Raw genomic sequence first — 14,010 nt, 5'->3', positions numbered from 1 at the left:
CTGCCCCAAATGCCAGACAGCACCCATCCAACCTGTCCTTGAACTTCTATTTTTCTTCTGAAATCTAAAATTGTGTGTTAAGAATACCTATACCTGAAGCAAACTATGCTGACCATCTACTTAAATGGCCTTGCTTCTGCCCTCTCCTCCCAAGTAACATACAGACTCTTCATTTCTCCTGACTCTAAATCTCGGCTCCTCAATAGTGGTTTCCCAACCACAGAAAGTAATTTGTGGCTCAACCCAGAGATGATTACATACTATTCAGCTGCACAAACCTCTATTGCAGCCTCTCACACTGCTGAATGCAGAACAGACTTCCAATCTGGGGTTGAGTTGCCCCAGCACCAACTTGATAATAATACTTGGAACACTGGTGAAAGCAGCTGTCCTCTAGGCTTCCTCCTTCACCTGAAACTAGCTCCTTTTTTCCTGTGGTGCTAACAGACCACAACCTCAAGGTCTAGACTTTTCCTCCTCAGAGCCAACTTCAGCTTATGTCTGTCTCCTTCTGTGTACTTTTTGCAATTCTTTGCAAATTACGCAATTGCATAAACACAGAGTCAAGAAAATAAATCTGCCTTGTCCACAGTCATTTGGATCTAGGATCCCAAACGTATGGGCTAAGTTGTAGAACAGACCACTGCAGCTCTTTCAGAGTTAGTATTTTTTTTGTTTAACTACATACAAATGCAGAAGAGCACATAAAGGTTAACCTACCACAGTTACCAGTAGGTGTAGAAATAAAATAGAATAAACCAGGTTGGAAGAGACCTTCAAGATCATCGTGTCCAACCCATCATCCAACACCACCTAATCGACTAAATCATGCAACCAAGCACCCTACCAAGTCTCCTCCTGAACTCCACCACCTCCCTTGGCAGCACATTCCAATAGCCAATCACTCTCTCTATGAAGAATTTCTTCCTAACATCCAGCCTAAATCTCCCCTGGTGCAGCTTGAGACTGTGTCCTCTTGTTCTGGTGCTGGTTACCTGGGAGAAGACACCAACTCCCACCTGTCTACAACCTCCCTTCAGGTAGTTGTAGAGAGCAATAAGGTCTCCCCTAAGCCTCCTCTTCTTCAGGCTAAGCAACTCCAGCTCCCTCAGCCTCTCCTGATAGGACTTGTGTTCCAAACCCCTCACCAGCTTGGTTGCCTTTCTCTGGACACATTCCAGCCCAACTCACACTACAGAATTACTTCTGGAAAAAACCAAAACAAATCAAAACACACACAAAAAAACCAACCAACCACACTTTGCTTCCCAAATAGCAATAGCAGGCACAACAAACATCTCTTGCAGAGCTTAATAAACCTGAGGCAGATAATTTTATATGTAAAACATTCCTTTACTCTACTTTTTGAAAAGTAATAAATATTCTCAACCAACTTCTGTAACTAGAGACTGATAATATCATTAGATAAAATAGTAGTATCTAATGCCTGACTATTTTGTTACAAATTACTTGCACTTACTCATAACATTCCTGATAACAAGTGTGGTCAGAATGCATGTTTAGACTTCACAGAATGGCTTAAGTTGGAAGGGACCTTAGAGATAATCTACTCCAACCTCCCTGCCATGGGCAGGGATGCCTCTCAACTAGACTGGGCTGCTCAAGACCTTATCCAGCTTGGCCTTGAACACCTCGAGGGAGGAGTTTCATTAAATAAACAGCTCCTAATTTTCCATGCACAAGTGCTACATTTTCCTAGGTAATTCAGTTACTCCGTTTGCACACAGGATTCTGCAAACAGCACATGAACAGACAAATTGCAACCAGTGTGGGCTGTTCACTGCAGGGAATTCTCCGCTTGGCTGTGACTGCTGCCAAATGCATTTCTAAACTGCACAGCCAAATCCAGACCCTGGGTTCACAAATGCCTTGTGATTCAGAACAGCACTTAAAAGCATGCATAACTTAAGCATGGATAACACCAAAATCACTAGGATTTAATGAAGTCCCTGAGAGTTAATCCAATGCTTCTGCATCAAATACTCTTTTTAAAAAATCAGTGAACATTTGATCTAACATAATGCAAAATTAGAAAAGCAAGGCCAGCTTCATGCTTTGTCTGGTTTCCTCTTTGCTTTTCAAGTGACTCATGGTAACTGCTTAAAGAGTGGGGCCTCTATGATCTCAAATGCCTGTTTGTTCCCTTAATCTTTCTGTGTGTCTGCTCAATTCCTGCAGGAAGAAGCAGGCCAGCATGAGTGTCCCTCTGAGTGGTGGCAGAAAAACTGGGTCCTATTGCTGTTTTGTTTGTAAGAATACAGCACCCACTGCCTACCCACAGCAGACTGCAGCCCTGAGTCCCAATGTACCTAGTGCTGATTTCCTTTTGCTCTAACATGCCCAGCTGTACACTGATGTAGAGCAGTTTCCCTGTGGTGGGAATGACAACCTGTAGTGGAGGTGCAAAGCAGACAGTGGGCTGCAGTAAGTGCTTCAGCCATCCCAAAGTGACCTCCCACTGCACATGACTCACTCCTGTGAAAGCAAATTAGGCCTCCGAAGTCTGACAGCTTGTAAATGTGAGGCTGGGAGAATAAACAATTTGCAAGAAGGAAAAAAAAAACTGCCTGGGGCTTGAGGGTAAATAAAGAAAAAATAAAATAGTGAGAAAAGCTCAGAAAATAAGTATCTTGTTGGATAGATGACGAGGACAAAACAAGCCTGTTAGTTTCCTTCCCCCTTCATCTTCCCCAAATGAAAGCTTGAAAGAAAGAAAAAAAATAAAAGCACATCTGCATCATGATAGTTTTCATGTAAAGTTATGACTTAGAGGCTGTAATTCCAAGTCATAACCTTGCCAACATTATGTCAAGAAATATGTTCAGCTAACCTTTGGGCTGGCACCTTAGGCTGGCTATTCTCTGCCTTAAGACGTAGAAAGCTGCAAAACAAATATCCAAAAAAAAAGACATTCCAGCTTTTTTAATTTTTCCCCCCTTTCTTTTTTTTTCCTCCTGTAAAGAGGATAGACTTGGTTGGGGTCTTTATCAACTTACATTCTGGTATACATTTAAAGATGGAAATAGGAAATAGCTTAGAGCAGTGTTTCATTATGAGATTTAACAAAGATTCGGATACACAAGAGTAACCAAATATAATGATGTGATGCTATTCTTATTCAATCAACTAAGGAGCCAGACTTTGTCATGTTTCACATGGTACAGCAGTTGTGAAAAATCTCCTATTTCACAGTTTAGGTTCGATGTTTCCATCAACAGACCATAAATGCTTTTCTTAAAGAGACAGTATCCTTGCATTTAAATATAAGCATGTATTTTTAGTGCTGCATCTCCCCAGGGCAAACATAAAGGGTTAGTATCTGGATGATAATTTGAGAGAAATTAAAATTACACCATTCATAAGTATCTGAATGTCTGCAACCAATAAAGATGCTGGCATATAAATTTACTGGTCATTTTTATAATGTTTACATTTTCCATGTAATCTATGTTAAAACTAATCCTTTGAGACCTTTTTAGCACTTACTACCATATGAACCAAGATACACTACAAAAAGTTAAATAAGGTGGAAACACAGATTTATGTCTCAGGCTTATTTTAAATCCATTTATTGGATAATAAAATTAATGTTAGCAGCATAGCTTGTTAGGCTACACAGCCTTATTATAAAAGGTGGGGGTTGGTCTCTTCTCCCAGGCAACCAGCACCAGAACAAGAGGACACAGTCTCAAGCTGTGGCAGGGGAGGTTTAGGCTGGATGTTAGGAAGTTGTCCCCAGCAAGAGAGATTGGCCATTGGAATGTGCTGCCCAGGGAGGGGGTGGAGTCACCATCCCTGTAGGTGTTTAGGAAGAGAGTAGATGGGGTGCTTGGTGCCATGGTTTAGTTGATTAGATGGTGTTGGGTGATAGGTTGCACTTGATGATCTCCAAGGTCTTTTCCAACCTGGTCTGGTCTATTCTATTCTATTCTATTCTATTCTATTCTATTCTATTCTATTCTAACTTAAGCAACAGCAGGTCTTTGTATTTTAAGTAGTATGTGACCAACACCTCAGGGCTTGCTGTGACTGCAACTTATCTTGGTTTAAATTACTCTTATCCAGAAAATCCCTTAGGATTTGTTACAGTGGAGAGAGGCTCCCCAAGCGTTGCTGGGCTTTAAGGGAACCTCCAAATACAAATAAACTACAGTTGTAAATGGTCCAGTCATGTTCCTGTTGAGATTTCCTTGGGGAAAAAATGGACTGGCAAGCTACTGTTCTGTGTATGAAGTGCAGGAGGGATGCAGCAGGGAAGCAGCAAAGGATACTGTATCTTTAACATAGTAAAGTCATAAAGTCTTCAAAAGCCTACAGCTTCTAAACCGAAAAAGAACTGAATAAAAATAGCAAAACCTCATTATTTATTTATTTATTGCATAGTAGCATGAAAGCATTATTGCAATTCTGTATTAAATGTGTTTCCTTTAAAAAGTACTAGGGATGCACAAAAATACTGGTCAGTTGGTAAGAAGCAGACGTGCTACATATCACTATTAATTAAAGACTGCCAAAACAATGCATGAAGGCAGACTGTATTCCTGCGACCACATTTTTAGCACCAAAATTTGATGACTTTAAGGAGGTTTCTGCTAGTAAATCAGCCTCCTGGAAGCCAATATTTTCATGGCCTGTTATTGACAAAACCAGTGTTTTATTTTTGTGCATCTTGGGCTATACAGAATTGCCACTGTCACGGAAAGCATTGCTATGTGCAAGAAACAGAAGTCCTAAGCAGCTCATGGCCTCCTCTCCCATTGATGCATGAGATTACTTATATTGGTAAACTCCCACCAACATTGTTGTTGGTTATACCAAGTCTCCCAGGCATCAATGAGCACACGGCCACCCCTTCCCCCCTTCCCCTTGCATCTCTGTAAATGGATTGCACAGAACAGATACACAGCCTTTAAGCTCACTAGGACAGGAACAGCATACAGACACTGTAAGTTTATTCACAATTCTAAGAAGGCAGCAGCATGCACAGTTCCCAGCAAAGCAGTTGGTTTTATGCCTGCATCTGCTGTATCAGCTTGTACAAGGTCTCCCCTTTTTCTTGCCGGTCCTCTTAAGGGCCTCCTGAAATACTCATGCTTTCTGCTAGGTTTGACTAAATCTAAATGCTAACCTGACATCCTTCAATGAACATTTTTTAATGATGTAGGGCTAAGGGGAGGTGTAAACTGATGGCTTGTCTTGCACTTTCATTAATGGGCTGCTTTACTGCATATATTCTCATTTGCTCCATCCCTAGGCTTTCAAGCCAATTGTCATGGTTTTACTATAAGGTGGTGGGAAACTACTTTGCTGACTTAGTCTTGTTTTGCTCCCTAAGTAGCACACTCAAACCTCAGCACATGGAGTTACAACAGATGGATGCTCTTAAATAGCACACTCATCTTCACAACCCCTTCTCAAGACATATGATAGAGACTTTGTAATCATTCAAGGAGAATTAAACATTGAAGTAAGTGATGAAATAACATCACTTCTAAAATCCAATGTTCAGTGGCACGTTATTCCTGTTAAACATCTTCAGTTAGTTGAATTTTTTGCCCTCTAGGCAAAATCTGAGAGCATCCTCTACTGACTTCAACAGTCCTGCAGACTCCTGCCAACCTCTGACTGTAATCTGCATCTCTTTACAGAAGCTACAGATCAAACCTTCTATTTTGTACATATGTGAACACTTCAAAATGAGGCATTTTTTGCTATCACCTCTAGCAAAGGAGTTGTCCAAACTGTAATCCAGAATGAGAATTCAAGCTGGTTTAGATTGCTTTTCCTAAGAAAAATCTTGCTTAACACTTAAAATGTCTGTTAAAGCAGCATCTCTTTCTACAGCTCTTGGCTGTTAAACTGTAGTTAAAATTCTGAAGCAAAAGGCAGGCTTAGTGCACCTTGACTACACATAACTAACATTCAAACCAATTACAGACATGCAGCCAAGTACAAAGCAGGTGTATTTTGTTCACAAAAGACACACATGTGTGGCAACCAATTTTATAGCTTCTAAAAGAACTACAGAGATATTTGTAAGCCAGCAAAAAGCAAGGCAGATAGACCATTGCCTCTAAGAATAACTTTCAGGGAACGAAGATGGATTAGTGGCAAAAGCACCCACGACGAATTGCTTATCTGATAATCCCTAGCACAATCTGTTGGAAACTAAAGGGCAGACCTTTCATAGTGAAGAATAAAATGCATCACACTACTCCTCACAGATGCCTTTGCATGAAATGAGTGCATCACTTATCCCACAGTTTAGTTTTCTCATAGGACAACCAGGCTCCAGAGCTCAGGATGTGAGTACATATTCACAGCTGATTTCTGCACACCAGATTATCAGTGAGGGTCGGTCAACAGCAGTTCCAAAGACCTTGCTGCTGCTTGGCCCACCTCTAGCCTAGCAAAAGACAAGAAGGTCCATATTATCCTTTCCTTGAGAAACACTCAGGAAGACAGCCATCCCTGCAAAATACTGTCACAGATATCTTATAAGGGGCATGAGATGGCAGGTTTCAGCAAGCCTCCTAGACTAGAGTGTCTAGAATATCACAGTATCACAGTATAACCAAGGTTGGAAGAGACCCCAAGGATCATCAAGTCCAACCTGTCCCAACAGACCTCACGACTAGACCATGGCACCAAGTGCCACGTCCAATCTCCCCTTGAACACCTCCAGGGACGGTGACTCCACCACCTCCCTGGGCAGCCCATTCCAATGACGAATGACTCGCTCAGTGAAGAACCTTTTCCTCACCTCGAATATAAGAATATCCATTCTTGTATCTGTTTCCTATTGTGCAATTGACACTCCTCATACAGCTCAAAGAGCTGAGCTCCAGCCCTACAACTGCTGGAAATCGTCTTTCAAACCATGAAAATCTATGCAGAATAACATTTTTACAAATAAAAACTTCCTAAAGCACTTTTTTTCCCCCCACTGGCACACAGAAAAGTGTGTTTGTGTAAGATGTGTGCAACGACGCACCCCAACTTGGTTTTCACCTGTATGCCCTAAAAGCCCACTGAATGGGTTGTGCCTTAGGACAACACACTCTGTACCACAGAGTGTTGCAGTTGCCCAACAATGCAAGAGGAGTAATGAACTGAAAGTGTACTGCTGGTATCTGTCCACCTCAAAAACACTCTATCACAGAAGTCAAAAACCCCTACTGTGAGAGAAGAAATCTAGAAGAAACTCTGTGCTCTCTACTTTTGCTCCAAGGTATCATTTTGCTGTGTGCACAACAGAAACATATATGTGCAAGACAAGAGCCCTATTTTTCACACACATCTTACTAAGCACTTTAACAGCATACTCTTTTTTTCACAGACAGGCTTACTCTCAGAGGTATTACTCACACTACTGCTTATTAAGATGCAAGTAAATACTGCAGGCTGGGCAAATCATGGGATATTTGGACTGATCTCAACTGGGACGCTTAACATCTAACTTAAAAGCACTGATGCTCTGAGTCCATCAGTGTAAAGGGTTAGAATGAACTATGGGTCACATGGACTAAGAGATGCCCCTTCAACATTTCTGTTGTTTCCAAATTAGCTTTTCCACACACCAGGTCTAACCAATTATCATGGTTTATATACACCAGAGAAAAAGCTCAAAAAAGCTACTTAGCTATGTTAGTGATGGAATATATCCACAGCTCTAAATCTAGATTAGGCCACTAAACATGTGGCCTGTTACTTATTTCAAAGCTCTTGATTATTGCAGTTGGAGGGACATCTCCTAAGTGCACTCCCTGGAATTGGTAAGGGCATTTAGGAAGGCAACTTCATGTCACTGAAACGAGAATATTTCTACTAGCTGAGATGTTACAGCTGACACTGACAGGTTTTGGAAGCAAGTTTGCAGACAGATCAGACCTACAGGCACTTCCTTACATGTACAAGTCTTGATTGGTGTAATTTATTAATAGAAGACCAGGGATGTTTTAAAAGAAGAGTGTAAATTAAAGGAGGAGCCTGACTTCAACTTCTTCCTACATATTTACAAAGTGAAGGCAACAGCTGAGTTATGCTGACTTGCGTTACTAAGCAGCAGTAAGCTCCATCACATTCCATGTGCACTCCTCTGTCAGTCAAAGGGACATAAAAGGCATTACTCCACAGAGTAATTCTTCACAAAGGCACGGTTAGCTAACACAGTTCAGTTTCCATTTGCAACTGTATGGAGAGATTTTGGATGGAAGATCAGGAGCACTGGCTTACCAAGGCTTAATGGTTACCACTTGTCAGCCATGCCACGCTCCAACCCTGTTAAGAGCTGACATATACAGGCTTGAATCTCTGTCACAATTAAATCATTACCTCAAATCACACAGTTGATTTAAACTAACACATTTTTTTCCTTAATAGCCATGGACAGAAGGCACTCCCATGTGTATCTGGTGAAGCAGATCAGCTGGACAGCAGAAAATGTATCCAGCTACATTAGCAATCACTTGCCCAAGGATCATCATGGCTCAGAGGTCTCCACAAACTGGGACAACTCCCTCACGTACTGGATATATTCTCACGACTCTCTGGCTCCAGTATGGCTCTTACCTTACATTTGTTGTCAGAAAGATAAATTCAGAGGTAATTAGTGCCTACACAGTAAGTTATGAATGAGTAAGCAGGTGAGAGTCCAAAGGTGCCGTAGCACTTGCAGGCATACGAAGGATGGCTCAGCTAGCTTGGGCAAAGCAGTTCCAGCTCACTAATAGAGAGCTTAGCATTACTGCCTGAATATTTACAGCTTTTTCTTTTTACTCATTTGTACATTGGGTCTCACTAGTCATTTTTAAGCCTTGACTCTATACATGTTTTCATTGTGCAAATGCAATTTATACTAGAGATAGGAAAGAAAACGTACATCTAGCAAAGAAAGTCTGACATGTATTTATGCCCCTCCTTGGGGGGACAGGACTAAGAGGTTTGCCTTTCTCCACAGAGAAAACAGGAGAAAAAATTGTGCACTTTTGGGACATTTTTCAGTGATACCCCTTGGTAGAGTAAAAAACACTCTAGTATTCCTTCGAGGCCTGGAATGCTGCCTTCTGTGCCAGGTTAATCCTTCATACTGAACATCACATTCCCAAGGTAGACAGTTGACTACAGATTTTCTGTTTGGCTGCAAGCACTAGCAAGATTCACTTTCATTTAGTGTAATCTCCCACTCTGTGATATGACTGGAATTTTCACCACCCACAAATGGGGCAGATTTCCTTGCTTTGCTTTGCTAAGAGTTTGGCTGCCATATGAAAATTAGAAAGAGGTTCCAAGTTTTTAATAAGGTCTTCACCCAAATATCTGAGCCCCTTCTGAACCTGCAATTCAAAACCCATCAGCACCCAATGTGTCAACAGAAGAGGGGAAACCCTGCCCCCCAGCATTTAGACACCTAACTGATAATTGAATTCTTTTGGACATTTGGACTAAGCTACTGGAGATGACCATGTAAGAGCCATCTCTGCGCTTCTTAGAAATGAGCATGGAGAACAAATCCGTGAATGATGGACTAAAATGCAATGGAAGGTGGTGGGAACTCATCTAACTTTAGCTTTTAAAAAAGAGCATTTACTTGGGGGTGCTGGTGGACGAGAAGCTCAACATGAGCTCTCAATGTGCACTTGCAGCCCAGAAAGCCAATCAGATCCTGGGCTGCATCAAGAGAAGTGTGGCCAGCAGGTCAAGGGAGGTGATTCTCCCCCTCTACTCAGCTCTGCTGAGACCCCACCTGGAGTACTGCATCCAGTTCTGGAGCCCCTATTACAAGAGGGATATGGACGTGCTGGAAGGTGTCCAGAGAAGGGCCACGAGGATGAGCAGAGGGCTGGAGCACCTCTCCTATGAGGACAAACTGAAGGAGTTAGAGCTGTTCAGTCTGGAGAAGGGAAGGCTCCAAGGTGACCTTATTGTGGCCCTCCAGTATCTGAAGGGGACCTACAAGAAGGCTGGGGAGGGACTTCTCAGGATATCAGGTAGTGATAGGACTAGGGGGAACAGAATGAAGCTGGAGGTGGGGAGATTCAGGCTGGACGTGAGGAGGAAGTTCTTCACCATGCGAGTGGTGAAGCCCTGGAGGGGGTTATCCAGGGAGGTGGTTGAGGTCCTGTCCCTGGAGGTGTTTAAGACCAGGCTGGATGAGGCCAGCCTGATCTAGTGTGGGGTGTCCCTGCCCATGGCAGGGGGGTTGGAACTAGATGATCCTTGTGGTCCCTTCCAACCCTGACTGATTCTATGATACTGATACCATGATATCTGAAACCTTGGCACCACAAAATTCAAAGAGTAAATAATAAAACATACTTTGGGTACTATCACTTTTTGTCGTTTTCAACTTCCAGTTATGAATCTTTGATGGCTATTCCTGTCTCCCAAGATCATAAAAATAAAATCCCAAATGAGACTTGGTAAGAGGGAGATCTTGACTTCCACCTAAACATGAGCTGCTATTTATGGTCACAATGCATGAGACAGCTTGCCTGTGAAAAGTGTCGCAGTGGGATCCTTGTAGCTTCGGTTGGTTGTTTGGGTTTGGTTTTGATTTGGTTTTAGTTTGGTTGTTGAGGGGGTTTTATGTTTTGTTTTGTTTTCTTCTTGCTGCATTTTTTAAAACAATGTGAATTATTGATGCTTTCCAGTCAAGCCTCTGTGGCTTTCAACATTTTTATTTCAAACAAAACTACCTTATGAGAGACAGACACAGTTTCTATCTTCTCTGGAGTAGCCTCAATCAACCTACTTCACATTCTCCTTTCTTCTCTATAAACATTCATGCCAAGGAAAGGACTGCTTTATACCAGTTGGAGCCCTAAACACCAAAATGATGCATGGTATAGCTTGAGAGAGATCAGCCTGAGAACTCTGCATCAAAAAGGGATGTTAGGTTCCAGCAGTACTTCACACAGCTTTTCAATCAGCCATCTTATGAACCTATTAAACATTGTGGGCTTTTAACACTTTTGGGAAGGAAGAAGCCAGTCTTGCTGTTTACAGATTTGAACAAAACCTTTGCTGAGAGCCTACTGTTGCAATGCCAATGCTGTACTTCTATCTCTTGCCTAATATTTACTGCTTACAGCCACTGCCCTGCAAACTAAGCAATTTGAAGTATTTAATACCTGTTTTACTTTAAAAATGGCTTGGTAGAAAAATAACCTAATGTGCAGACATTTGTATCTAAATAAGAAAAATAAATGAGGACCAGTATTTATAGGTTCTTTCCTGAGAAAGCTTATGGGATGTCACTCATACATGCACTGTTAAAACACATGAGAGAGTGTTCCCTTTATCAACAGCTGCAATTTTAACAAGCTGAGGTCTCTGTGACACTCCTAACAACTTTTAACTTCTACACAGTGCTAGCTGCCACCACAGAATACCTTTTGAAGATGTAGTTAATGATGAAGACTTATCTGCTTGGTTATCCTGCAGTTATATCAAAGATTCTAGAAAGATGTGAGACTCCGAGATGTTTCTCTTCACGTGTGACCCAGTAAAAGGATGCTGTCAGGCAGATTTATTCCTTTACTTTGAGGTTACTGAAAGAATGTTTGAACTTCATATTAACTGGAACATTTCTATCAACTTTGTAAGTGAAATATCAATAATTTGGGCCTCCTTCTTGGGTGCATACATTCTCACCTTGCAGTGTTTGTAACATGACACAGCAGTGTTACATCAGGCTATTAGACCAGGGCATGAAATAAAACAGAAATCAAACAAAAATTTCCAAATTTTTGTTACCCTAAAGTTTACCTTACTGGTTTACTTTAATTTTTTGTACACTTAATAATAGAATTGCAATGTGACAGCATCCTTCTAAGTAGGTCAGACTCACACGTGCAAAAGCCCTAAGCCCTGCAGTTGAAGAATGTGTGTGAACACGTGAAAGACGTGACTAGGTGTGTACAAGCCTTTTCTACAAGTGACTAGAAGCCCCAGCAGCAATAATACTCACGTTGGCACTGTCCCCAGGACAATCGGGCCCAGCCCCAGCAGCAGTCAATTCGACTTCCAAACCGGCACAGTCCTGCAGAAGAGACTATTTGCCTGGGCCACCTGAACAAGAGAGTTCCAAAAAAGTCTGGTGAAATACTGTGGGACTAGCTAAAATTATTTTAGGTGAAGAAAAACAAATGACAAAAGACCAGCAAAAACCTCCCCTGCATAGAAACATATACTAAGGAAAGAAAAAAAAAAAAAAAAGGACAAGAAAGCAGTAACTACTCTAAGCTGAGACTATATTCCTATCATTGCTACTCCACTGAGTTCAGCAAAATGTAAATGGGTAAAAAAAAAAAAAAAAGTAATTAGCACAACTTTGTAAAGCCTGAAAAAATTGACATGCCTTGCAATATGCTCACTGCTGCCACTTCCAGGCTGGTATCGAATAACTTCTTGGAAACTAAGTCTGAAACATACATTTACGATGTTGAATAAAGCACCATTCTGAAGTTCCAGCATTGGTTTATTTCACAATATAAGGCCAAAATTTCTCAGTGAAACGTTAAAGGAGGGGAAAAAATAAACCAAAAGGCTCCCAAAACTGTTAAACGAAAATTAAACATCAAAGATGAGCTATAGCCCTTCTTTGGTCCAAAGATGCCACAGTCTCAAGCAGTCACAAAGTATTGACCTAAATATTCACAGTCATTTCATAAGCAGCTGAAATCATGTAAACGCTGCATTTGAGCAAAGCAATCCTAAAAAGCAGTCCTTGGCGAGGGGCTGATGCTGGCTGATCTCCAGGCACACAGGACTGCTGCGGCAAGCAGCTAGCCCCGTGCAGCATCCATAAAGTTCTCCAACCGGCCGCTCCCTACACCTGACACGGCTCGGCACAACCCATGAGGCACAGGCTCTCCGAGCATTTATTTTCACCACGCTTCATGTTAAAACTTGAGTTGCAGCCTCCGCCGTATTCCATTTCAAGTGCCTCGAGGCGTCAATAAACTAATTGTATTTTTGCAGCACGCCAGAGTTTTGTTTTTAATTCCTGCAGGACGCAACCCTGCCACAGCAATAAACTTTTTATCCCCAAGCCCGGTTTTAGGATGCCGAGCACCGCGCGGCACTCCCCTTGCGTGGGACAACGGCGGTGGACGGGGCGAGCGACCCCGCGTCGGGACAATCCGGGAGCCGCGTCGGGTGACACCGGGTCCCGCCGCCCCGCGCCTCACACCTGCGGCTGCTCGCCAGGCCCCTCGGCCAGCCAGCCACCTAGCCGTGCCCTCAGGCACCTCTCCGCGACTGGGGACCCGGAGCGCCGGGACAAGTCGCCGCCGAAAGCTCCGGGGAACCGAGAAGCAGCCCCAGGGGCCGGGAACGAGACCCCCGCCGCCATTTCGCGCCCCGGTAGTCTGGTGGCAGTTAAGAGCCCACGGGCCATTACAGCCGCCGCCAAAGCCCCCAGCCCAGGGACCAGCTCGGGCTCCCTTGGCTCTCCCCGTGGGGACTCCGACCTGTCCGAGCAAACACCAGCTTCCGTGGCCGGCCGGTCCCCGACCACCGTCCCTCCGCTTACCCGGCGGAAGCTGGCACCTACCCTCTGTCAAACTCCCCGGCCACCCCGAGGGATAGGCAGGACGCCAGGAGCAGCCGCAGAGAGAGCTCCATGACCGGCGGGGTGGGCGGCAGTTGCGAAAGCGCTCCCCACCGCCGCGCTGCAGGGCGGACTACGGGGCACCGGGGGCCCGGCTGCCTCCGTCGCCGGCTGCTCTGCGACGGCGCCGGAGCAGTGGCGAGCCCCGCTCTGCGCCCGCCCGCTCGCCTCGCGGCCGGGCGGAGGAGGCGCGGCACGGGGAGCAGCGGAGCCGCCCGCCCCCGGCAGAGGCGCCCGCGGTCGCGCCGCGCGCCTCCCCCTTGAAGGGCACCTGGCGGCCCGCGGCGCAGCCCACGCCGGCAGAGTCCTGCCCCTCAGTGCGTGCCAGCCCTGCCGGGACAGCCGGTGAAGGACCTACTGGAAACGGGACCGAG

General features: G+C 43.9%; 1 protein-coding gene across 2 annotated transcripts in view; it reads right to left on the bottom strand.

Moving 5' to 3' along the window:
- Positions 1-13,809, bottom strand: part of NPNT (nephronectin) — a 52,588-nt gene extending 38,779 nt beyond the window's left edge. Inside the window, exons 1-3 of one of the 2 annotated variants that reach the window (XM_054161602.1) lie at positions 13,580-13,809; positions 11,993-12,093; positions 2,852-2,902 (exon numbers count right to left, since the gene is read on the bottom strand). In XM_054161602.1, coding sequence (XP_054017577.1) covers positions 2,852-2,902; positions 11,993-12,093; positions 13,580-13,650 — 223 coding nt within the window. In that variant the 5' untranslated portion in view covers positions 13,651-13,809. The remainder of the gene's footprint in view (positions 1-2,851; positions 2,903-11,992; positions 12,094-13,579) is intronic. The other variant, XM_054161594.1, reaches the window with a different exon arrangement.
- Between the last annotated feature and the right edge of the window lie 201 nt (positions 13,810-14,010).

The sequence above is a fragment of the Dryobates pubescens genome, chromosome 1, assembly GCF_014839835.1.
Source record: "Dryobates pubescens isolate bDryPub1 chromosome 1, bDryPub1.pri, whole genome shotgun sequence".
NCBI classification, from domain to species: Eukaryota; Metazoa; Chordata; class Aves; order Piciformes; family Picidae; genus Dryobates; species Dryobates pubescens.
The sequence above is the reverse complement of the archived record's forward strand: the minus strand, read 5'-3'. Positions and strand labels throughout refer to the sequence as shown.